At 30.1% G+C, this 27799-nt stretch overlaps 1 protein-coding gene and 2 long non-coding RNA genes across 3 annotated transcripts; 1 reads left to right on the top strand and 2 right to left on the bottom strand.

Annotated features, from left to right (window-relative positions):
- Window positions 1-5442: 5442 nt before the first annotated feature.
- Window positions 5443-9135, bottom strand: LOC128039583 (uncharacterized). Its single transcript, XR_008194048.1, has 3 exons — window positions 9085-9135; window positions 8534-8619; window positions 5443-5671 (listed from the first exon to the last, which is right to left on the bottom strand). It is a non-coding gene; the product is annotated as an uncharacterized LOC128039583 (long non-coding RNA).
- A 4839-nt stretch (window positions 9136-13974) lies between these two features.
- Window positions 13975-15777, bottom strand: LOC105783522 (12-oxophytodienoate reductase 1). The gene is made up of 5 exons (XM_012609027.2): window positions 15609-15777; window positions 15366-15506; window positions 15146-15276; window positions 15027-15059; window positions 13975-14685 (listed from the first exon to the last, which is right to left on the bottom strand). The coding sequence occupies exons 1-5, from the start codon at window positions 15689-15691 to the stop codon at window positions 14093-14095; spliced, it is 981 nt and encodes a 326-aa protein (XP_012464481.1). The 5' UTR covers window positions 15692-15777; the 3' UTR covers window positions 13975-14092.
- A 2033-nt stretch (window positions 15778-17810) lies between these two features.
- On the top strand, window positions 17811-19679 carry LOC128039572 (uncharacterized). The gene is made up of 2 exons (XR_008194047.1): window positions 17811-18233; window positions 19072-19679. It is a non-coding gene; the product is annotated as an uncharacterized LOC128039572 (long non-coding RNA).
- Window positions 19680-27799: the final 8120 nt, after the last annotated feature.

Genomic DNA, 27799 nt, shown 5'->3' with positions numbered 1-27799 from the left:
ATTTATTAAATTAATTTAACTAAACACATTAAAAGTTTAATCCAACAACTAAGTGAACTAAGTTGAACTTAATTAACTAAGATGAGTAATTTATTCTAGCAACTTAATTAACTAAGATGAACTCAAGTAACCAAGATGAGTAATTTATTCCAGCAACTTAATTAACTAAGATGAACTCAATTAACTAAGATGAGTAATTTATTCCAGCAACTAAATACTTATTCCAGCAAATTAAAAATGGGTTGAAGTTAAGCTAAATGAGCTTGGGTTGAACTAGACGAGTTTGAAGAAGCTAGAATTGAGCTCATTGAGCTGAAATTAAGCTTCATTTTGCACTTGGGCCCCTCGAGTTTGGGCCAATCTCGGTGGCATCGAGTTGTGTCGTAACATGATGCGGTCGGGATCGCATTAACATGGTTATAATTTTAAGAAATGCTTGAATTTATGGTGGTGTCATAGAGCTGGGTGACCTACAAATTTCATCTGCCATGTGAGTATGAAACTATCACCCGGGAAGCTAGATTGTGTTGCAACTCAAGGTCCCAATTGGCAGTGATTATACGATCTTAGGTTGAAGTGTAACTAGGGATTCGAGTTTGTAAAAGTTATACTATCAAATGATGGGAACATAAATGGGGCTGTAGTTAATAGTGGTTATGCGAGCACAACAACCAGTTTTTCCAAGTCAGAGGAAGATGCTTTATAAAACCCAAACAGACGTACGAAGAAGGAAAACGTAGTGACCTTTTAATATAATCAAGTATTTCATTTTATCCATGTCCACCAAAGGTGGTGACCCCGTTATTAAAACATGTTACATAATTAGGGTGTAACAGGTTTTATTAACAAGGTCATTGCCTTTGGTGGACATGGATAATACGAATTACTTGATTATACTTGAAAGCCCTTCTGTTTTTCTTCTTCACACATCCATGTAAGTTTTATAAAGCATGCTCCTCTGATGAGGAGAAACTGCTTGTCGTGCTCATATAATCACCGTCAACTATGGCCCTAGTTATCTCCATCCTTTGACAGCATAACCTTTGTAACCTTGAAGCCTTAGTTACACTTCAACCCCCAGATGGTATAATTACTACCAACTTGGATCTTGAATTGCAAAGGCATCCTAAGTTCTCAGGTGATGGTATAATTACTGAGGTCCATGACATCACCGTGAACCCAAACATAACTTAAAACTATGACTATGTCTCCCTCAAAGCGAAAGAGAAATAAATCTTTAACTCGAAAATTTTAACACGCAAGAAAAAGAAAAAAATAGTTTAAAGGAGACTAAGATACGGGTGAGTAGGGGATGGAATGAGCATTTATATAGGGGATAGGGCAAGTTATAAAGGGAATTTTTTTTATCCCAGGAATCCCTAGATAAAAGTTTCGTGATTCCCTAAAAAAGCCACTACGGGGGAGTATTTTCTCCCTCACAAATGAGCTCTATAGAAAGAACTCAGTAAGGGCCCGTAATTTTCCATACCAATCTTCGAAGCAGATTTTTGATCTGAACATCTTGGCATTACAAGTAATCGACGTTGTCGTGAAAACTTGAATTTCATTCTTACGCTATTGTCGAAGCAAAGGTAATTCGTTAAATTACATGTAGATTTAGCGTTTTGGGTGATGAGAACTATATTTTTTAATATTTTCTCGGTTTTAAACATGTGGAATAAGATATTTGGTTGAAGATAAACAGACGAGTCAGAGCTGTTATCCATTACAATAGGCAAATTTGTGAGACCGAAATTGAGTCTATTTTTGTAGCAGCACAATCTAAAGATTTGGCATTCAACCAGACCATTATGTTAAAAAGCTTTGGACAAGGATTAGGGGAAAAGTGGGGATCTGGAGAAGAAATTCGAGCATCAAATGTATATATCTTTCGTCACTGGACCTCGTAAGATATTCCATTTTTTAGATCAGTAGGGACAACGATTTAGAGCAGGTGATTCCCTAAAAAAGCCACTATGGGGGAGTATTTTCTCCCTCACAAATGAGCTCTATAGAAAGAACTCAGCACAGGCCCGTAATTTTCCATACCGATCTTCGAAGCAGATTTTTGATCTGAACATCTTGGCATTACGAGTAATCGACGTTGTCGTGAAAACTTGAATTTCATTCTTACGCTATTGTCGAAGCAAAGGTAATTCGTTAAATTACATGTAGATTTAGCGTTTTGGGTGATGATAACTATATTTTTTAATATTTTCTCGGTTTTAAACATGTGGAATAGGATATTTGGTTGAAGATAAACAGACGAGTCAGAGCTGTTATCCATTACAATAGGCAAATTTGTGAGACCGAAATTGAGTCTATTTTTGTAGCAGCACAATCTAAAGATTTGGCATTCAACCAGACCATTATGTTAAAAAGCTTTGGACAAGGATTAAGGGAAAAGTGGAGGTCTAGAGAAGAAATTCGAGCATCAAATGTATATATCTTTCGTCACTGGACCTCGTAAGATATTCCATTTTTTAGATCAGTAGGGACAACGATTTAGAGCAGGTGATTGAATCCTACTGTTCTAGTGGGAATGTTATATTGGAGTTATAGATCGACTTTGTCGAAAAGAACAAATGTGGCCCAAGCTAGAGTACATTGTGTCCACCAAATTCAATGTCAGTTCAAGAAGCTGAAAGTCCCATCACATGGTTGTTGGTGGATTCAAGTCATTGATGCAGAGCTCATACCAAGACCAGTCGGAATCATCATCAATGGCGAGACACTCATCGGTTTCACCCCTTGATTGTTGGGGTAAGGGACAGTCGGACGTATTCGGTCACCAGGCGTACGACACACTTGCACGACATTCTGTCAGTGCCTTTGATTTTAACCTTAGTACGCCAATGTTCAACACCAGTAACACTCACACGAGTGAGCCATCAAGTTACTGGGGTGGGCCAAATAGAAGTGATTTTGGGGTTGACATCGAATTTACAAGAAAGGATAATTTACTCTCGATTAAACCTTGACTGACGAGGGCACATCCAACCCAGGACTTGCAACCGGGGTTGATTACGAAGAGGGAAAAAAGAACAAAGATGCCGAAGAAACAAATAATAACCCAGTAAAGGAGGCACGAAAGTTACAGTAATTTCAGAACCAACTCTCATTCTTACTGAACCAAAAGATGATGGATCTAATGGTGAAGCTTCAGACATTGCTCGATGGGACGACTTGGCTTACACAACGTACGGACCCTCACCCTACATGCGAACTTTTGATTTTGCTACTGAAGGAGGTTTAGAATTCCTAGACCTCCCTCATAGAATATCAGGGCATGCAACTTTGTCAACAAAATTTGACTATTTAGAGGTTGGGATGGAGTTTGAGTCCAAAGATTGTAACACCCCCATACTCAACCCAATGGCCGAGTCAAGGCACCAGGATGTACATTCTTTTCTGGATGAACTACTGAAAACTTCAAATCAATTTATCATATTATATAATTAATGTAGATCATTAACTCATTTTAGTAATAATTGAATTTACGACAGAACTAATTATGAGTTAAAAGAGCTCATTAAAACATTCACAATTAATCAAAGACCAATTTGTAGAGTTTATAAAAAAATTTGAACTGTCGTCGCAACGTTTATGTGTAGATTACATAGTCATTTCTAAATCTTAGTACTTTTTACCATAGAAATCACATTCTCTCTTACCAATTTAGTGTTTTTAAGTCTCTATTCTTCATCAAATACTTTCTATTTATAGGCTTTAGATTAAATATATGTTTCATACATCTTACTCAAAATATCTTTAACTCAATCTATTGAAATACAAGTAGGCTTAGTATGAAACTTACCTCATTTGTCAAGAATTTCTTCCTTTCTTCTTCATTTCCATACATTTCTCATATTCACCACTCTCCTTTCTTTTTCTTCTCATTTTCTCCACCTTCATATATTATTTTCTTGCTTCTAAATTGATAAACATATTCTCTAGAATCTCTACTTCATCTTCTCTCTTTAGTATCTAAGGAAATTTTCAAAAAATTTGGGTAAAAAGGTAGGTTTTCATGGCAAATGGCTAAATTGTAAAGAAAAGAAAACTTCATTTCTCACCATTTCACTCACGTTGGAAGGATGATAAATTTTCTTCATCTTTCCTTTCTTTTATAGTACCATTTTCTAAATAAAATAATAATAAATATCTAACTAAAATATTAATAAAATAATTTTTAACTAATTAATTAATTAAAACATCATTAACATCATCATTACATTCGATAATTCTTTCTCTTGCTAATTGACCATTTTACCCTTTATGATCTTTCAAAATTCCATCATTGAATCATCACTTAATTTGGTAAAATTTTGATTTGGTCTCCCACAATTCTTCACCTATTCAATTTGGTCCCTACATGACAATTCCATATCATAGTAAATTGAGTTATTTTCACTTTTGGTTCTTTAACTTTTTATTTTTACACTTTGTTCCTTAAACTTTAAATATTTACACTTGAACGAAAAACTTTTCACATATTTATGATTTAGTCCTTACTTTAAATCAATATACTAAAACCTACTACTTAATTATTTTTTAATACTCTTCAATATTCTCTTTTATCATCTTTATATCATTTTCTCATTTTACCGGAAAATCAATTATACATTATTCAATTTATTATTACTTTTATTATATATCAATTTTAGGGATGTTACATTTATACTTGTGCTATAGAAATTTTTTATATTTACAATTTAGTCCCTTCCTTAATTCAATACATCATGTCGTGCTTCTTGATTTAACTTTCTTTTGATATCTTGCATGTAACACCCCTTACCCGAGACCGTCGCCGGAATCGAGTACGAGATGTTATCCAATTTAACTTACCGATTCGGAGCATAAAAATTTGCCTTTAAAATTAAATTCACTGTTCACAACAAAACTGTCTACCTGCGTGACTTTCACTAATTTAATTATAACTCGAGTTACAGAACTCAAAATTTAAATCCGTAAATTTTCCCTGAAACTAGACTCATATTACTACTTACCATAAAATTTTCAGAATTTTGACTTGGCCAATTAGTACAGTTTATTCATTAAAGTATCCCCTGTTTCACAGCTCGACAGATCTGACCTCTCGGCACTAAAATCAATTATCTCTTTGTACAGAATGCATATAAGGTTATCGTTTGTTTCTTTTGAAAATAGACTCACTAAGAAATCTACACATATAAATTATGACCCATAATTCTTTCTGTACAATTTATAATGATTTTCTAAAGTCAGAACAGGGACTTCAAAACCATTCTGACCCTGTCTCACTAAAATTCAAATATCTCAAAATACAGAATTCCTTTTCCTACATCGTTTCTTTCATATAAAATATACTTGATAAGATTTAATTCCATATATAATTCACTCTCTAATTCCATTTCTACTATTTATGGTGAATTTTACATTCACGTCACTGCTGCTGTCAAAGAAACTGCTTCTTTGAATTAGTTACCATTTACACATACATAATACCAAAACATAATCTTTACTAACCATTTCAATAGCTAATCTTAGCCATATCATTTGAACATGCTCAAAATGATTAAGACTCTATACATGCCATAGTTCAAACATTTTGAAAAGCACATAATACCGAGATGGCTATGATAGTGTGATACGAGCTCCGACGGTCCACTATTCGATCAAGTTCAAATCACTATAAAACAAAGGAAAGAAAGAGATGTGTAAGCTATAAATAGCTTAGTAAGTTACATGTAAACAATAATTACTCATTTTTTTTTTTTTTTTTTTTTTTTTTTTTTTTTTTTTTTTTTTTTTTTTTTTTTTTTTTTTTTTTTTTTTTTTTTTTTTTTTTTTTTTTTTTTTTTTTTTTTTTTTTTTTTTTTTTTTTTTTTTTTTTTTTTTTTTTTTTTTTTTTTTTTTTTTTTTTTTTTTTTTTTTTTTTTTTTTTTTTTTTTTTTTTTTTTTTTTTTTTTTTTTTTTTTTTTTTTTTTTTTTTTTTTTTTTTTTTTTTTTTTTTTTTTTTTTTTTTTTTTTTTTTTTTTTTTTTTTTTTTTTTTTTTTTTTTTTTTTTTTTTTTTTTTTTTTTTTTTTTTTTTTTTTTTTTTTTTTTTTTTTTTTTTTTTTTTTTTTTTTTTTTTTTTTTTTTTTTTTTTTTTTTTTTTTTTTTTTTTTTTTTTTTTTTTTTTTTTTTTTTTTTTTTTTTTTTTTTTTTTTTTTTTTTTTTTTTTTTTTTTTTTTTTTTTTTTTTTTTTTTTTTTTTTTTTTTTTTTTTTTTTTTTTTTTTTTTTTTTTTTTTTTTTTTTTTTTTTTTTTTTTTTTTTTTTTTTTTTTTTTTTTTTTTTTTTTTTTTTTTTTTTTTTTTTTTTTTTTTTTTTTTTTTTTTTTTTTTTTTTTTTTTTTTTTTTTTTTTTTTTTTTTTTTTTTTTTTTTTTTTTTTTTTTTTTTTTTTTTTTTTTTTTTTTTTTTTTTTTTTTTTTTTTTTTTTTTTTTTTTTTTTTTTTTTTTTTTTTTTTTTTTTTTTTTTTTTTTTTTTTTTTTTTTTTTTTTTTTTTTTTTTTTTTTTTTTTTTTTTTTTTTTTTTTTTTTTTTTTTTTTTTTTTTTTTTTTTTTTTTTTTTTTTTTTTTTTTTTTTTTTTTTTTTTTTTTTTTTTTTTTTTTTTTTTTTTTTTTTTTTTTTTTTTTTTTTTTTTTTTTTTTTTTTTTTTTTTTTTTTTTTTTTTTTTTTTTTTTTTTTTTTTTTTTTTTTTTTTTTTTTTTTTTTTTTTTTTTTTTTTTTTTTTTTTTTTTTTTTTTTTTTTTTTTTTTTTTTTTTTTTTTTTTTTTTTTTTTTTTTTTTTTTTTTTTTTTTTTTTTTTTTTTTTTTTTTTTTTTTTTTTTTTTTTTTTTTTTTTTTTTTTTTTTTTTTTTTTTTTTTTTTTTTTTTTTTTTTTTTTTTTTTTTTTTTTTTTTTTTTTTTTTTTTTTTTTTTTTTTTTTTTTTTTTTTTTTTTTTTTTTTTTTTTTTTTTTTTTTTTTTTTTTTTTTTTTTTTTTTTTTTTTTTTTTTTTTTTTTTTTTTTTTTTTTTTTTTTTTTTTTTTTTTTTTTTTTTTTTTTTTTTTTTTTTTTTTTTTTTTTTTTTTTTTTTTTTTTTTTTTTTTTTTTTTTTTTTTTTTTTTTTTTTTTTTTTTTTTTTTTTTTTTTTTTTTTTTTTTTTTTTTTTTTTTTTTTTTTTTTTTTTTTTTTTTTTTTTTTTTTTTTTTTTTTTTTTTTTTTTTTTTTTTTTTTTTTTTTTTTTTTGACTTGGCCAATTAGTACAGTTTATTCATTAAAGTATCCCCTGTTTCACAGCTCGACAGATCTGACCTCTCGGCACTAAAAATCAATTATCTCTTTGTACAGAATGCATATAAGGTTATCGTTTGTTTCTTTTGAAAATAGACTCACTAAGAAATCTACACATATAAATTATGACCCATAATTCTTTCTGTACAATTTATAATGATTTTCTAAAGTCAGAACAGGGGACTTCAAAAACCATTCTGACCCTGTCTCACTAAAATTCAAATATCTCAAAATACAGAATTCCTTTTCCTACATCGTTTCTTTCATATAAAAATATACTTGATAAGATTTAATTCCATATATAATTCACTCTCTAATTCCATTTCTACTATTTATGGTGAATTTTTACATTCACGTCACTGCTGCTGTCAAAGAAACTGCTTCTTTGAATTAGTTACCATTTACACATACATAATACCAAAACATAATCTTTACTAACCATTTCAATAGCTAATCTTAGCCATATCATTTGAACATGCTCAAAATGATTAAGACTCTATACATGCCATAGTTCAAACATTTTGAAAAGCACATAATACCGAGATGGCTATGATAGTGTGATCGACTCCGACGGTCCACTATTCGATCAAGTTCAAATCACTATAAAACAAAGGAAAGAAAGAGATGTGTAAGCTATAAATAGCTTAGTAAGTTACATGTAAACAATAATTACTCATTTAATAATTAACACTTTTAACATATAACTAATCAAAACATTTCTTAGCAATTTCAATCACTTACACATGCACAATCTTACCAATTCACTTGCATATACATTTTCACACTTAACATTTCATATTCACTTTAATTCATTATTAATCCCGTTGAGCAGTTGGAATATACACGGATACGTAGAGATTTAGCACATAAGTGCCACATCGATATGTAGCCGAAGCTACCAGCGATATGTAGCCGGCTACCATCGAAATGTAGCAAAGCTACCACCGATCAATAACACTAGAAATGTCCACGGGCTGCTCATTAAGTCGTCGTGTGTCCGCAACACATGCTAGATCACCCAACACCGGGACTCACTGTAACAATCAGTAACATCGGTCTCTAGTGACATGTCACTTGTATCCAATTCTATTCCTAAGTTCAACCGAATTTACACTTAACACTTTATTACTTGAATAATTCATGAACAATTTTCCTTCCACATTCAATATTAATTCACATATCAAATATAATTCACAATTTATACAAATATAACTATTATTTACATATAACTTACCTCGGATGCAAAACGACTATTTTTTGTAATTTAGTCGATAACTTTCTCTTTTCCCCGATCACTTCCACTATTTCTTCTTTCTTGATCTATATTAACACAATTTAATACATTTTATCAACATTTCATTCAAATACAATTCATACACAACATTTTGGCAAATTTACATTTTCCCTAAACTTTTCAAAATTCCACTTTTGTCCCTAAGCTCGTAAAAATAAAATTCACTAAATTTTAAATTTCAAACTTCACTAAATCATATTTCATGCTCATAACAGCCCTCAATTTCACAAAATCACAACTTTATGCACACTTTACCATCTTTCACAATTTAGCCCTTTTTCAACATTTTCATCAAAATTCATCTAGTAAAACTTGTAATTAACACTTCAAACATTCATTATCTAACATCACTAATCAATTTACAATTATATCATGAATGGGTCAATTTTAAACTTTAATTTCATTTAAATTAAATGGTAGAAACATGAAATTCAAGCTTCAATAAGCATAAAAATACGAAAATAATCAAAAGCGGGCAAGAAATCACTTACAATTGAGCTTAGGAAGTTCAAGAACCCTAGCTATGGTGACATGAATTTTTTGGCAGCAAACGTCTGATTTTAAGAAGATGAACACTTGTTTTCATCTTTATTTTGTCTTTATTCAATTTGGACAAAATGCCCTTGACCCATTACTTAGATATTTTTCTAGAAATACCCTTTTGTGTCCATAACACTAATTCATGGTCTAATTGCGACATAAACACTTCCAATTTCATGCAATAATTCAATTAAGTCATTTAATCACTAATTAGACACACTTTGCATTTTTCTCAATTTAGTCCTAAAAATTCAATTAAGCACTAAAGCATTAAAATTTTCTATCCATATTTTCACACAATATTTCAATCAATCAGTAACTAATAAAAATTTATAAAATTAAACTATTTCACTTCGGATTTGTGGTTACGAAACCATTATTCCGATTAGGCCCTATTTCGGGCTATCACATTGCAACTTTCATTTTCTTTGATCTTATACCTTATTTTGCTAAGATTTTATCTCATATTATTTACGACCAAAGGGGTTTTGAGGATGTTACCAAGATTCTTTTGTAGCTGGAGAGTCAAGTAGTATAGCATACAACTTGGCTTCAACTTCACAATTACATGCTCCTAAGCCGAGAAATATGAGACGAAGTGTGCAATGCGTGGAACAAGATGTTCATGGAAAATCATGGCATTTGTTAGGAAGAAGTTGACATTCTGGACGATCAGAAAGTTTATCGCGCCACATAAATGTGTTGTAGTTGGTATGTATCATGGTTAACAACATTGACTCAAATTTTTGACCTTTCTTTCTCGACATTCAATTATGTATCACCCAATTTATTATTTTTCAGTAATGTAGATCGATCATCCAAAATTGGATTTGGATATGATATCTAACTTTATATTACCCATGGTCAAATTGAGTCCTAGGATTCCAGTCTTTGTTTTGATCGTACACATTCGTAGCAAGTTTGATTACACCGTGTTCTACCACAAGACATAATTGACAAACCAGAAGGCTTTGGAGAAGATTCACAACGGGTGAGAGAAATCCTACAATGAATTGTGGCAATGGTGTTAGGTACTAGAGTGATATGTACCAAGTTCTGTAACCAAGTTGCAAACGGGGCCAGCGTATTATGACGATCGCTTGGTCCTTGGAAAAAGAGTTTTCCACAATATTTTTTTGTACTTTCAAGCAATGCATAACTACATTCTAGTACCGTAAGCGACTTATCCAAATCGATGACACATGTCTCTACAAAAGATACGAGCATAAGTTATTGTTAATTGTTGCACAAGATGGTAACCAAAGAATCTCGCCAATAGCTTTTGTAATAACTCCAGAAGAATCTAGCGGTCACTGAGATTTCTTCCTAACTAACTTGAGAATGCATGTTGTATCGCAACCTAATGTGTGCATTATTTTTGACAGGGGCACCGAAATACAGGCTGCATTCGACCGATGTTTAAGCTAATGGGATCGTGCATACCATAAGTATTATTTGTGTCATATATGGTTTAACTACATGGGCTAATACCACAAGGAAGCGGAGTGGCGACATGTCATCAACATGGGTACGTTGTGCATAGTATTTTTTTGGATAACAGTTTAACATATACATTTGGGTCACATTTATTGAATATAATATTGATTGTTATCGACAAGGTATGAGCTCATCCAACATCGATTCCATGAAATGTTGAAGAGATTACGGGCTATAAACTGAGATGGTGCGACGTACATCGATGGGATATGAAGGAGTAGTGTATACATTCGTATTATGGAGGACTAGGATACGAGCACATGACGTCAAACCTAAGGGAATGCATTTTTTGTACTAAAAGGGACGTGTCATTTGCTAGTAACCTCAGTGGTTAAGAAAATGTTTTTCTGATTAGCAACCTTGTTTCCAAAATGGGCCGAGACATACGCAAGACATTTAAAGGGCGATCACATTTGGTGCTAGTTGGTGCTGAAAGACATTGGGGGAAATGTAAAAATCACAAACTCAATGACTTCAGTGTGACACTCGCGACCAAATCTAATATTTCGGATTAAGCAGACCCATAAACCTAACCATGGATTTATAATTAGAGCGTACCGCATAGGCCTGAGACAAATGACCTGCGACTGTGGTAGATTTCAAGTACTTCGTTATCCATACGCACATGTATTTGCGACATGCACCTTAGAACATATAGATTGCATGACCTATGTTGTGTAAACTTGTATGCGTGTACAATGTTTGGAAATCTGAATTCCCACCTGTCCTGGATGAAAGTATGTGGTCGCCTACCTAACACGCTCCTTTCGAATTGGTACCAGATAAGAACTTGTGGCGCAAGCTAAAAGGTCGGCAGAACTCAACTTGGATATAAAGAAATATGAATATTTGGGAGTGGGGAGACACACCAGGGTTATGCACTTACTGTAGGACCTCAGGGCATACGAAGGCAACATATCCACATAACCCGGAAGCATCGAGGAGAAGAGCTAATTAAAACACTAACTCATGTTGTGAAAACACTAACATATTCGTTTATTCATTAATTTTTTCTGTAAAGTGTAAATTAATATTAATTATTGATGTAAGATATATTACATTATACAAGCCAAAGTTTTAATCTTTTTCCGTATCAACATTCTATTATTTGCTTTAAACTCAAAATATTGGAGTCAACAAATAGAAGGAGAAAAATAATTGTAAACTTTAAACTCACAATATAATATGGTACAAAGCAAACCAATTTAATAAACAAGTTTTGTATATTGTAAATAATTGTATATTTGAGATGTAAAACAAAGTATACAATTTGAGAAAATTAGAAATAAATTGAAAATTGAGGATTGAGAATATATGATGGAAGAATCAGTATTGAATACTTGCTTAAAAAGAATGAAGTTTATTTTCAATTTATACATTGACACGAATTCTCACAACGCCATCTTTGCAAAAGCCCGCCACAGGACTATCTTGAACTATGCAGAGAATCAACCAATCAAATCTGTGCTTAGAACCTGGAAAAGTTCTAGCCTTCGACTTGTGCACTGCCAAATCAAAACTAACTCGGGTTTGATTTTCATGAACACAATGCTCTAACTTTTCAAAATCTGTATCCAAAAGAGAATCTCTCTCCAACGAACTGGTCATACATTTTTCCCTCCTATGACCAAGTTGCCTCCGCTCCAAACGAGTTGACTTCGACTTCGTAACGGACGAGGGACGTCTGATTTCACTGATCACTGTAGAACCTTCTAAAATATAAAGACTGTCAGTCCTTTTACCTTTTAACAAAACGAGAGCCCCATGAGACACTTTAATGTCGCTCAACTCAATGTTGATTCTGCAACCTTTCGAGTCTAAAATACTCAAGAAGATTAGATTCTTTCGAAAATAAAGTACATACCTGCCATCTGAGAATGCCATAATTATTTTATCGTGCATCCTAATTTTAATACTACCAATACCAATTACCTTACTGTATGAATCTTTCCCATGTGCACAACTCCACCTTCAATCGAACTATATGTAGAGAACCATTCTCCGTTGGGACATGTGGAAAGAACATCTTGAAGCTAGGATCCACTCGGACGTAAGCTCGATACTATCAGTCGTTGGCACTAACAAGAAATCATCACCGCTTTCGTCAGCCAATTTAACACCAGCTACATCTTCCTTGTTACTCTTAACAGCCCTTTTATTTCGTAGTTTATAACAATTTGCGTTGACGTGACCTAACTTCTTACAACAGCGACACCTTTTGTCTCACTTTTTTGATGCTACCAAAATAGAAGCTTGCTTATCTACCTTGCTATCTGAACCAAACTCATTATCGAGTTTGTCTTAACTCAACAAATGACCCTCTACATCCTCAAACGAGAGTTTGTCTCTACCAGAAATTAGGGTCTCCTTAAAAGACTTGTATGAAGAGGGTAAATAGCACAATAATAACATTGTCTGATCTTCATCGTCAAGCTTAACCTCAACATTCTTTAAATTATTCAAAAAAGTATTAAATTGACTAATGTGATATCTAAGAAGCTCTCCTTTGTTCATGCGAAACATAAATATATGTTGTTTCAACACTAAACGATTACTTAGAGACTTGGTCACGTAAAGAGTTTCTAACATTTTCCACAAGGCGGATGAAGTTTTCTTCATCAATACCTCCTACAATACCCTATTCGTGAGGCACAACTGGATTGCAGACAGGGCCTTTTCATCAAGCTCTTCCTATTCTGTCTGATCTAGATTCTCAAGTTTTTTTTCTCTGTAACGACCTTTTTCAGGCCGGTCTGAATTAGAATTATTATCATCCGAACTTGTCACATATTGAAATTTATGACACTATCGAACTTCTCAATGTCAAACTTTGTTGCTGTCATCTCTAAATGGGCTGATCTACGAAAACTGAACTAGCTCTAATACCACTTATTGGGGATTGACCCGATTAAGCAATGAATAAGTAAAAAATAGCGAAAGATATTGATAAATTGAACATACAAATTTAACGTGGAAAAACCCCTCCAAAAAGGATAAAAAACCACGGGTAAAGATAATTTTACTATAATGATAAAAAAACGAAGAGTACAAAAGATGGAGATAAAAACTAAACCTCGAAACCTGAAAACAAATAACTCTCAAAACGTAAACACAAAATTCTCCAAAAGTGTTATAAGTTATAATCTTTAATGGGTGTATTTTCTAAGGTTGTAAAAGAGCCTATTTATAGGATAAATTCGCAGGTCAAATAAATTATGCTAATAAATGCTAAATATATTATACTAATAAATACTAAATCTTATAGAAAGAAAATATATTTTTGTTTAACTTGACTTGAAAACAATCTCTTGTTTTATTTAATAGAAATTTGGACCACACAACTCTAAAAAATAATTATAGTAATAATAAGTGAATTAAGCATGTGAAACAAGACCCTAAAGCAATGCATGGAGATAGAGTTGTTTGAAATACAATATGTAGGGTATAAAGAATGAAATTTAGTTATGGGGTTGGATCGAGAAACGGATAGTCCGTATAACCAACAACAGGATTCTGAGTGTAAAAGGTATTTCTATCATACTTGTTAAGCACAGCATTGAGCTCAAATCTCCTTGGCAAATCAGGGTTTGCCAGAAACAAGCGTCCAAATGCAACCAGATCCGCTCCACCCTTAGCAACCACTTCATTTCCCTCTTCTCTATTGTATCCGCCGGCTACTATAAACGTTCCTTTGAAAGCCTTTCTCATCGGCAACAAGCTGTTCTTTGTTTTTTGACTCTCGAATTGGGTGATCATCCTTGGCTCTATCATATGGCAGTACAAAATCCCGTATTTGTTCAAGGATTGGGCCATGTAAAGGCCAAGTGCTTCTGGGTTTGAGTCGGCACAGTCGTTGTAATCTGCAAATGGAGATAGTCTGATCCCAACTCTGTCGGCTCCAATCTCATCGGCGACTGCTTCAACTACTTGTAGAGGGAAGCGGCAACGATTTTCTAAGCTCCCTCCATACTCAACTGTTCTATCATTCACTTGGTCCTTCAAGAACTGATCAATCAGATATCCATTAGCTCCATGAATCTCAACTCCGTCAAAACCTGTAATATAAAATCATTAGCTTTGTTTCCTGATGAATCAAGCAAAGATATTGTTTACATGCTGTTACAGCCTACAGGGTCTTAGGAATATTGCTTTTGATTCTGTAATTTAGTATGTGATCATTAACCAAAAAAATTTCCAAGTATTGATAAATTTTACCAGAAATACTAATGGTTTTAATGATTGAACGATAAGTTTTAAATTGAAAACGTATTTAAAATCAGGGACTAACAGCAGATTCTAGCCTAAAAAAGAAAGGTGTAAATCTAAAGTCAAGCGGTGAGGAATGCCTCCGTTACGCCATCAATGTGAGTCTTAGCTTGTATCGGTTTGTCCGTACATGAGATTGGAGGCTGACCATCAGGTTGGAAACCTGTACACGAATATTATCAGAAAACCATTTAACAAATGATTGTGCTCCTTAGAGATGAAGAACAAAAAAAGCAAAGGATTACTCACAATTATCAGAAGCTCTACCAGCATGCCATAGTTGACAAAAGAATATGCCCCCTTTCTTATGAACAGCATCCACAATTGGTTTCCATGCCTCCACTTGTTGTTGGGTCCAGATGCCAGAGGTGTTTTGGTAGCTTCAAAAATTTGAAGGTTCAATTTTATATGATTAAATTCTACACAGCCATAGGCATAGGAGGATTTAATTAAATGAAATAGTACGTACCCTTGAGCAGTTTCTGAAACACCGGATGCTTCTCCTATCAAGAAACCACCCTGCGTTGTTCTTTGGGAGTAATACAAGATGGCATGAGGTTGAGCAAGGAAGTTGTAGGATCTCAGTCTGGACATGGGTGCCAAAACTATCCTATAGCATTAACAACAAACAGTGTTGCTTTAAAACTTTTGAACAGGATGAAACAGTAAAAATCTTAACCACCGTTGTAGTGTATGTTGAAACCAGACAGACCTGTGAGAGAGACTAAAATTGGGCATCTTGTAAGGAGCGAGGAGGGCAGGAATGAAATCCATATTCTCCTCTGAAGTAGTCATGATCTGGATCGCCCTTGGTTGATTAATGGATTGAGAGTTGCGTTTCGCGGTTTGCAACGATGACAAGTTCGCTGCCTTTGGGTTACATTTTCTACTATTAAGTAATAAATTGTTTGTGACTCCAATTTTCCAAAAAAAAAAATTATTTTAGCTTAAATTTTTCTATTTTTACTTTTAAATTTATATTTTTATCAAATCACTCCAAAGTAAATGTAGAAATTAAATTTTTAACTTTGTAGGAATGGACTACCATGTGGATGATACGTTAGTATTCAATTAAATTTTAAAAATTCAAAAAATATAAAAATATTTTAAAAATTAAAATCATTAAAATCATTTAAAAGTAAAAATTATAAAAATAATTTTATTATTTTTAAAATTTAAATAAATAATTAAATTTTGACGTATTATCCATATGATAATTTATATGTCAACAAAGTTGACAAATATTTCTCGAAAAATAAAAATTCAATGGTTAAAAGATAAAAAAATTAAATAAAAGATTAAAACTTGTCATAAAAATTAGAAAATCAAAAAATCATTATACCTATTACCTTTAAACCACACGCTACACCGTCATCTACTTGGAAAGGAAATATGCATTACCTAGGTTTTTTTTTCCTTTTTAAAGGTAATTACGTAGTTGAATGGAAAATGTTCTGCCCTTTGTCTGGCGGCTTTTTCATTTTTATCTTTTTTATATAGAATAAATAATTGTTAATTGTATTAGATATCCTTAAACTATGACCTTAATTTTAATTTATATTAATTTTCAAACTTTAAAATGTTTTAATTACATCCTAAACTATTAATATTATATCAATAACGCCTTTAATTATTAAAATATTAATTTAATCGTTAAGTAACACATCAAATCTTACATGAAATAATTTAGAATGAAAGTTCTAAAGAAAAGTAAAATATTACTGTGTAACTTTTAGAAGTTAAAATGAAAATAAAGTACAATGAAAAAGAGAGATAGTAAATGATAAAGCTTTTGTAAAAGTTTCAAAACCTCAAAACTAATATTTTTACAATATTCATTTTTCTTTAAACTTTTTATTATTTTAAACTACCACATAAGCTTTGACATCTTATTTAATAGTTAAATAGCGATATTAGTAATGGAAGGACTTTGCTGATATAACCTCGACAGTTTGCGATATTCGTAGATGAATTATAGGTTAAGATCCACTCCATTACGTTTTCATCCATTAATATCTAATACAATGATCATCACCATTCAAATGTGTAGGTACCATATATATAACCCGTTTATTAAATGTGAAAATCAAACTGTGAGTAGTGATTAAACATGCAATGAATATTAATGGATGAAAAAACAATTAAGTGGAGTCAAACCCGTGAACTATATAATCTAGTTTTTTTTTTTTTTTAATTTTCTTTAAGAAAGATCACAACTTTTTTAATCCTACATTTTGTATATACTTATTTGGACAAATAAGTTCATTTATAGTTTTAAAATTAGTGGTGTTTATGTTGATTGAGCCTTAATTCAGTTGACATCGTTGCTATTGTAACATCAAGAGGGTTCAAGCAAGTTAACTTTTCCTCTGACATAAGGGTTGAGAGGGGTTATTGGTAAATGTAGGCACTATATAAAAAAGAAGAAGAAATATACAGGTAATTTTTAATTGTAATTAAAAAAGATAAGGAGTTAGTTTAGTGATAGTAGCATCCTAACATCCCTTGAAATGATAACATTGTCATTTTGGATTGTAAACAAATTATAATTATTAATATTAGTGGATAAGACAATTGGATATCTTAGGAAATTAAAAGGGCCTTTGAATTTAGAGAAATTAATTTGAGGTATTGACTAAATTGTAAAGGTGTGAGAAGTGTTGGGTAAAAGTGTGAAAATTAAAAATAAGAAAAGATTGGATTGGATTAGATGGATGGGAAAAAGATGAAAGGACTTGAAGAGCAATTTAACCAAGAAAGTATTTGAAGTTGTGGATGAGATTAAGAGTAAATGGAAACCACTTGTTTGATACGATTGGATATTTTTCTTAATTAAATATTATTAATGATTTAAAATACAAAAAGAAAATAGGTTTTTTTTTTCTACGTAGAAAGATGTAGACAATTTTTTCGTTAACATTTTCACCATCTCTCTCCCACGTCTCTCTCATCTTCTTCTCTAATTAATTTTTGTTTTCTTTCATTTTAGTCCCTTTCTATGATTTTCACCCCCTCAAGCTCAAAACTTCAAATTTCTTCCATAAATTTTTAGTGAAATTAAAAGAATAACTCCATGACAAGTTTTTTTTTTTTTTTTGTGAAGTTAGGGATTTGAGAAATGTTAAGGTAAGGATGATGAAGTTTTCTTAAGGATTTCATGCGTAGTTCATAAAAATGCATGGAAATAGTATGTGATTATTATTTTGATATTAAATATTGTGTATGTGTGCTATGTTGATAAAGAGAAAGAAGAAAAGTGAACATCAAGTTGGTGATAAAGGTAAAGAAGCAACAAAAGAGTGAAGGAAGAAAAAAGGGCCATTCCAAGCATTTCATAGTAAGTAGCTCAAGAATTTTACTTTATCTATTTAAACCCTAAATGAAAATTTGACTAAATGGTGTAGTAATATTCATGGGATTTATTTGAATATGAAAATGATGATATGTATTATGGAATTTATTTGAAAGTGAAGATGTACTTTTATAATAAATTGAATAGTTATGTGTAGTGAATTTGGAGAAAAGGACTAAATTGTAAGAGTGTAAAAGGTTAGATAGGTAAAATAGATAATAAGATAAAACATTTAAGTGAAGTGTTAACTGTTGATGAAATAAATGTCAAGTTGAATTTGATGATTGTTGAATCTATATAGATAATGACTAAATTGTAAACTGAGTAAAGTTTGAATTATTTTTATTTGTTGAGAAAATGTAGTGAAATTATATATTTAAATGCCCATGTAGGTAAAATGAGAACTAGTAGGATATAAATGACATGCCGTTAGGAAATTTTTTATGTGCACAAATGATAGTGACATTACGGTGCAAGTGATAGTGGCACTCTGGTGTAAATGACAATAGCATGCTCGTACGAATAACAGTGGCACTCTGGTGCGAATTATCGATTTTTTTTTGCATATCCTATATGTTTTATTGAGTCTACAATTGGGCAATAGATTTTCAAGGTAAGTAAATTTAATAATGAAAATGGTAAGTGACTTATGATCGTTATTTCGATACCTTATTATAGTTATTATTTTAATAAGTTCAAGTATGATGGTAATGCCTCATAAGTTGCATCCTTTAGTAATGAATAAGTTTTAAATGAAAATTTTAAATTTTGATGTACTTATTAAGCTTTCACGGACTTAACGCGCTATTCTTCTAATGCGTAGGTAAAGATTTGATTTGAATCTCTAGAGCGAAGGTCAATTCTGACTCATCTCATCACAAAATGAAGTTTGGAAGAGAGTATGATTTTGATGTTTGGTTTTAGCTCATGGCATGTACATAGGATATTCTAAGCATGTCTATGGAAGAATTCTAAGGGAAGCATATGATAGTTTTGATCTTCCTTGATAATTTTGTAAACTTGGTTATGTTCAATTTTGTATTAAGTTGAATTAAGTGATGCTCAATGTTGGAAATTGGCATAAATGAATGGAATATCGGTTGAATTGGGTGATAGGTACCACATGAGCATTGATTTAGGAGTTGTGAATCAAAATGCATAAGATTCAAGGTGATAGAACTCACGTCGCGACGTCGGGTTCATGAAGTCACGACGAGCCTATTCAGTGAGCGACGTTGCAACGTGGTACTCTTGAAGTAGCCACAAGCTTAGTCGGAGAGTGACGTCGAGACGTGGTATCTTAGAAGTCGCGACGAGCACTCAATTAGTTCGAAACTTTACAATTTAGTCCATAAACAACTTTAGATCACCTAGGAAACTTGTGCAAGCTTGTATAAATCTCGGATAAGTATATAAATCATATTTTAATTATACATTGAGTTTGATATCTTGAGTAAGAATGTTAAATTGATATGAAATTATTATAGTTGCTCCGACAACGGATGTAACATCTTGGTACCTTGACTAGTGATCGAGTTGGGTATGGAGTGTTATAGTGATTAAAAATATTATGCTTAAAATAAGGTATAATTAGTTTAGAAATAAATGTGTTTCTAAAGTTTTAATTAAAATTTATAAAAGACTAAAATATCCTTATGATTTCAACTTTTTATTTTAGAAATTAAAGTTTTCTTTTGACATTTTACTAACTAAGTTGATATTGAATTAACTCGTGATTAGAGGCGGATCCTTATGTAGGTAATTTTGAGAAATTTTGATTTCTCCCTGAAGTTTTTAAAAATTTTAATTAAATCTCTTCAAATTTTTAATATTTACATCATATTTTTTAAAAAATTTAATTTAATTCTATTAAAATCTTAAAAATTCTCATTAATCTCACCAAAATTTAAAAAATAATTAGAGACTCAATTTTTTAAAAAATTCTCATTAAATTACCAGTAAACTGCTTGTGATAGTATCTCAGTGGGGTTTTATAGTAGAATAGGTAAATTATTATTTCGGTTCGATGGGAAGAAAGGAAGAATTATTTTTGGTTAAAATATGTTTCAATTTCTTCTATCTCTTTATATATTTAGACTCTTATTTTTTCTTTTATTTTATAAAATTCAGTTTTATTTTTAAATTAAAAAGTTTCAAAATATTGCACCATTAAAATTCTTTTATTAAATTAAAGTTGAATACACTGTCATTTGTTTTTGTTACAAAGTTACCGATTAAGTTAAAACTAAGAAAAGGAAAATAAAAAATTAAATTGATAAAAATAAAGGCATAGAGACTAATTTTAATAAACGGAAAATATAAAAAAATACTATATTAAAAGAGATGGAGAAGGAGGAAAATAAAGGAAGAAGCAGAAAAGAATGGAAAATAAATAAAAAATTTAAAAGAACATAAAATAAAAAATTAAATTGCTCAAAACAAAAAAAAGAGACCAATTGTATAATTTAATCTAAAAGTATTGTTTGAAATAATGATTTAATGTGCCACGTCAATCTACGGTTACACTATTAATGATAATTAACGGCTTAGTAATTAAGATGTTACAACATTTCAAATATAAATGATTAAAATGTAATCTGAGATAAATAAAATAACTATTTTAATAGTTTACTCATTTAGAATAAAACTTTGATATACTCAATTATTTTATTTTTAAATGACGTGTTTAAAATAATTAATTTACATGTTTTATGATCTGCGTTGGATCAATAAAAGAAAATTTTAAATATTTATTAGCTTTAATTTTGAATTTTAAAATGTTTGATCTACCTACTCACAAATTAATTTAAGATCAGTACCAAATTCGTTTAAATTTTTAATTATTAAATGAATTAGTCAATACAATTACTTGTTGTTGGAAATAATATATTTTGGGAAAACATTCATTGTAATATAAAAATTAGTACCAAACTTAAGGTATTGATCTATTATCTTATGATTAAGAAAATAAACTATAATTATGTTATTAAAGAATAATCTTATTATAAAATTTGATAATATCTACTCATAAATAAGGAGAAATTCGCCCGGAATGCATGTGGAATATTCCCGAGCACTCGAAGGTTGACTTTACATTAATTCATATATATTTACTTTAAATAACATGTGTAAAGATTGAATATTTTAATTTAAAGTAAATTATATTCAAAGTTATTAAATTATGAATAAGTTTGTGATTTAATCACTTAAAGTTATAAAATGATAATAACTTCCAAATACCGAAATATGACATTTTGTTTTAGAAATTCTTATTTCGAGATAACAAAATGTCATGACCAGTAAGTTAAGACCCGACATTTTTGGATTCCTGAGAATAAGCTTTTATTTGAAATTTGTGTGAGTTTATTGCAAAATAAATACTTGGTTTTCTAAATTCATCGAGAAATAATCGCAATCCAGTAAGTTAGGACACGATCTTTCTCGAGAATCATGAATGCCAAATATTTTGAAAATTTATAAAATATGATGATTTTAATGCTTTGAAAAAACCAAAATATATTTTTCTTTAAAAGTATGACAAAATGCATAACATGAAACCATTACTTTAATTTAAATTATATGTATATGTATTCACAAAATAAAATATGATATATAAGTAAATTTTAAAAATCAGTATATGTATATATTAAAACATGTATATAAAAGTTATGAAAATAAAATATAAAACATGTATAGATATCTAAATAAATAAATAAAATAAATAAAAATACATAAATAAAAAACATAAGTAAAAGATATTAATAAATTATGAAAATATGTATATATATGTATATATAAGAAAATATGAAAAATATATTTATAATAATTTTGAATAGTGTATGTATGTATATTATAAAAAATGTATAAACATATATAAATTATAACATATGAAAACGTATAAATATTATAAAATATAAATGTATATATATATGTAAAAAAACTATGAAAGCAAAATAATAATAAAATATGTATAGAATATGTATATGTATTTAAAACGTTTAAAATAAATACATATATATATATTAACATACCTATGCGTGTATATATGTAGGTATAATAATATATAATATATAATATAATTATAATAATTATAATAATAATAATAACAAATAATACAACAATAGAGAAAAATGACAAAAGGACTAATATAAACTTTAATCAGAAATTTGGGGAAAATCTACAAATAAATAAAACAGAAACGGGATCAAAGCGAATGCGCAAATAATAAAAGGGACCAAGAAGAAAAATATTCCTGCCCTTAAAAACGCAGCATTTTGCGCAGGATTTAAATGAAATCAAAGCAAAATTTTTGCGCAGATTTGAAAAATAAAAAAAACTTGATTACAAAGTGGTAGAAGGGCTAAAAGTACAACTAGCCCATTAATTAAGAAACACGCGGATCCTGGGACCGGATCGGGTCGACGCGCAGATCCTATCCCCTTCCAAACGGCACCGTTTTGCTTTAACTATAAAAATAAAAAATTTCTTTTTCCTTTAAAAAAAATTTAAAAAAATTCATTTTTGTGCTTTAAAACAAAATAAAAGGAAAATGGGGGGTTGCTCTGCTAGGGTTTTCCTTAACCCAAACTCCCCCAAGCCACCGCAACCTCCGGCCCCTCTCCAACTCCGATTCGGCAACAAACAGGGTTTTTTCCTCGCAGGTAAGTATATTCTTTCTCCTTTCTTTTCGTTTAAGAAAATGTAACGAACATATAAACTGTACAAGCCCAAATTTGCCTGGAGCCCAAACACCCAACTACCCAAACCTTAAACCAAACCCAATACCCTAAAACAGACCTAACCCAAAACAATAAAATTACAGCCCCAAAAGAAAAAAACTAAAGGCCCAACAAGCCCAAAACTAAAACATTTTCAGAAAACCCTAGCCTCTATTGCACCTAACCCTAGCGCCGCACCTACCCTCTGCCGCTCATCAACTCCTCTGCCACCGCCACCTGCTCACGCCGTACGTCTCCATCAATACCTGCAAACACGAAAAGGAAACAGAGACAGAAAATATAAGAAAATAATATAAACAATTTTTCTTTATTTTTCTCTTAGGGGGCTATATAAAAGCCAAGCAGAGATTTGTAAAGGGGGGATTTTCTTTTTTTTCTTTTCTTTTATTTTGTTATTCTTTTCTTTCGGTTAAAACCGAATCTGCTGTAAGGAAGAAGAAGTTCTTCCTTTGCTTTTACGATTATTAAGAAATAAAAAAAACAAAACAAACTTTTGAAGGTTTTTTTTCTTTTTTAGATTTGCGTTTCTGTTTATTTCATTTTATTTTTATTTTATCTTTTACATAAGAAATAAATAATAAAAAGGGAAGGACGAGGACTTACCTGCGCCATCGCCGGACCTAAATCGGAAAAAGGGTGGGTTGAGTCTCTCCTCTTCGATTTTAAGGATCGAAAAACCCATATATTCGGGTTCATATTAGAACACGGGCAAAAGGGGGTTTCCTCACACCGCGTAGGCCTTTGGCCGCGGTGACCGCACGGCAAATCGCCGTCGAGGTCGGCACCGGAGTTCGGAGGGCTAAAAGGGGATGGTGGCTTTCTTTTCTTTTTCTTTTTTATTTTGAGACTGTTAAAATGGGATTAGGGTTTTTTTTAAGGGATTTTAAAGACCCATTAAACGACGCCGTTTAGCCTCCCCCTTTGACCCGTGCGGTGACTCGACCCGGGGGAGGATTCGCGCATTTTTTTACTTTTGGGGATATTCACCGTTTTGGTCCTTCTGATTTTTCTATTTTTCTAATGCAGTTTATTTTTTATTTGCAATTTTGACCCTATTATTTTTCTCTCATTTTGATTTGGTCCTCATCAAAGCGGTGCGCTCTGGAGGCCAGGATTAATTTCCTTTTGGCCCTTTTACTTTCGAACGCATCACGATTTGGTCCATTACAGTGTTTGTTATCACCGATTTCGGCCCTAATGTTCTATTTAGTTTCGATTTAGTCCTCTGTTTAGTACCTTGATTATTCTTCATAAAATTGATCATTTTAATATTATTATTACTGTATTTCACTATTATATGTCGTATTATTTTTGTTTATCTATTCATACATTTTTATATATATATATATATATATATATATATATATACTTCTATGTTTTGTATTTGATAATCTATATACATATATATCTACATACTCATACTTTATGATTTATATACACATTTAGACATGCATAATTTCATGATATATATATACACATACATTTTGTAAAATATATCTATATGTAAACATTTTATATAAACATGTACTTATTTTCATATTTTTATAATTTGTATACATCTCCATATACATCTATATACGCATTTTATTTTCACAAATGTATATACATGCTTATACATATACTTTTACATATTAAAATATGTGAACTTTTACATAAAATATATATATATATATATATATTTATCTTACTTTATTTTATAATTTACACATTTTATATCTTATAATACTTATACATACCTACATACATTCACGTTTATAGATATATATATATATATATATATATATTTCATTTTCATAAATATACTTACATATACTTACCTACTCTTTATACTTTTAAAATATAGATTTTGTATATTCTTATTATTTTATGATTCCTACATATATACCTATATACATATATTTTTCATATTTTATGATAGCTACATATGTATATGATTACTTATATATTTTTCATATGATAATTCTAAAATATATACATACATATATTTTCATATTTCCTTAATTTTATGTATATACACACATATATCTTTTTTCATTTTTATAATTCTATTCATTTTATTTTTATTGGTTTAAAGGAATGCCTTAATTTTATTTGCTAGTATCGTTGTTATTTTGTATGTTGTAGATTTGACCTTTTATTTATTTTATATTATGCTATTGCACATATCATTTTATACTTTCCTATTCATTATGGTTCGCCATGCATAACAACAATGTAATTTGTTTTCACATTCTTTACTACGATTTCGCGTTTTATTTTACCCGATATATCAAAATTTGTTTTAAATAAATAACATTTTGTGTTTAGATTCGAGAAGATCGTACCCTAACTTATTAGGTTTCGATTTTCACAATACATCTAAATGCACGATTCTTTTCAAACTCAAGTTTTAAACGATCTCGGGAATTAAAAAAGATCGTGTCTTAACTTACTGGTCGTGATCCTTTTTTTAAGTCCGAGATAGCTAAATACCTTTTAAATAAGCAAATTTTTAGTATTCATTCGCGTTTTGGGAATTCAAGACATCGTGTCCTAATTTACTGGACATGATTCTTTTTCTCGATTAACGTGAAAAATACCCTATTTTCTCGAAATTTTCAACATCTTAATACAATGATCGTATTTTTAAAAATTCTTCAAAGTTTTCAATTTTCGACGTTAAGACATTAACTAATCGACTAGGTACCAATTTTGGGCGTTAAGAGGGTGCTAATCCTTCCTCGTACGTAACTGACTCCCGAACCAGTTTTTCTGAATTTCATGGACCAAACTCGTTGTTTTAATAAAATTAAATTGTTTATTAAAAACAACCACTTTTCGAGGTGATCCAATCACACGTCATTAAAAAAGATTGGTGGCGACTTCCGTTTTTATTTTTAAAATCCAATTTGACCCCGTTTTCATCAAAAAAATGGTGTCAACATAAACAATAAGGAGAAAAACGAAGAACGGAAAAAGCAAAATAACCTTTAAAATCTATTTGATTCTCTCCCTTTGTATTTTCAATGGTTTTTTTTTGTGATACAAATTTCGTACCCTTTTTCCGATCTCTATTTGGCTTGATATAGCCTAAAATAAAGGAGAAAACCCCCTCTTTTACATTTTTGTTATATTGCTATCCGTGGTTTGCAGGTGAAATCGGCGTTATGCAGAGCTGCTGATCGTGGGTGAAGTGACGTTGGTGATGGGCGGTTGCTGCAACGTGTGGACGTGCGGCGCCAAGGCTATCTGCTGCTTAGGGTTTCTGTTACCTTAGACCAATTGAGCCTTGTAATTGGGTTAGGATTGACCCAAGCTTTATTGGGTTTGGTTGTATTTTATTTGAGCCCCGGGCAATAATTGGGTATCACATGTACAAGTAAGGAAATTTCTCATTGAGTTACGTACTTACTTAAAAACGAATAAACCATAGTTCCAAGAAATCATATCTTCTACCAAGACATTCACTAAGAAAGTGGAAATGCTTTTGGAAGACGTTATTCAAGACCAAATAGAACATCTTCAACTTCAAGAACAATTATAAATAGAAAATTCTAACTTGATGGAATATAGAGAAATCAATACTAAATTGCGTCCAATAGAACAATTTCAACTTCAAGAACAATTATAAATAGAAAATTCTAACTTAATGGAATATAGAGAAATCAGTACTAAATTGCGTCCAATAGAACTTGAACCTATACCAAAGGTTTAGAAGACCTTGTCCTATCCATTAGACAATGGATACTTTTCATTACGATTTTTTGACTTTTTGACTTTTTTTCTCTTGTTCAGTTTTTTCTTCTCTTAGTTGGGAAAACTAAAAAACATGTGAAAACCAGCCTCACGCAATGCCTTCCTCTCTAGGAGGCCACAAGACCCAAGCTTTCGCACAAGACACATGTCCATTCACCTTAATGCCTCCGCTTGGATTAAAAGCAGGCGCTACCCCACTCAGCGAGCGAGTAGCCTCTTAACCTATTATTTAAATAGTGGGCTCTTTATACATAACATCGATGCGGGATCGATTCTTCTTTCAGGAAAATCAAGCCGAGTGATGACTTTGAGGTACCCGAAGTGTGCCGTTCTACTCAAAATTGATTATCGACAAAGATCAAATAGATATTTCTGAATGAGAAACCAACGAATTATGTAATAGAAATGGAAGGAATTGATCTCGACAGAGCCCTCATTTAGCTACCATTATCATACAATATTGAATTGCTTTTGTTCTTTTCTGTTTAACACCAGTTCCCTAGTTTGCTAGCTTTTGATCAGATACCTTTGTTCAGAATCAATTTCGTTTAACCATTATTTCCTTTAAAAGTGAATGGCTAATCAAAATTCAAATAGTATAATTCTATTCCATAACCGCATCACCATCGTCCATAGTTGATATTGTAAAATATTTATGTGGTAATAAAAAAGCCTCAAGTGATATTCTCCTAATTAATTTCACATTGATGGGCACAACTTTAAGAAAGCCATCTGCTTTCAAGTTAGACCATCCCTTGGAAACATGACTAGGACTCTGATGAGAGTCGAATGTACTACAAATGAGTCTGATCAAATTCTTATGTGAATAATTTCACATATATTTGAAGGATTATATCCTCATTCTAAAGTTAAAAGCTACTCAAAAGTTAGATTATTCAAAGCTAAAATCATTTTGAACAATCAAAATGTTGTACAGTTGTTTTCGAATATTTTAGCAGCGGTTTGTTGAACTATTTTGGCCATCTCTCTCACCTTATATTTCCAACTGACACCACCATTCATCAAATCCATACTCATCCTCCCAACCGAAGACTTGCTGCCGCACTCGATACAAGT

Source organism: Gossypium raimondii, chromosome 1 (genome assembly GCF_025698545.1).
Source record: "Gossypium raimondii isolate GPD5lz chromosome 1, ASM2569854v1, whole genome shotgun sequence".
Lineage (NCBI taxonomy): Eukaryota > Viridiplantae > Streptophyta > Magnoliopsida > Malvales > Malvaceae > Gossypium > Gossypium raimondii.
Note: the sequence above shows the minus strand (reverse complement) of the source record. Positions and strands in the feature narration are given on the sequence as shown.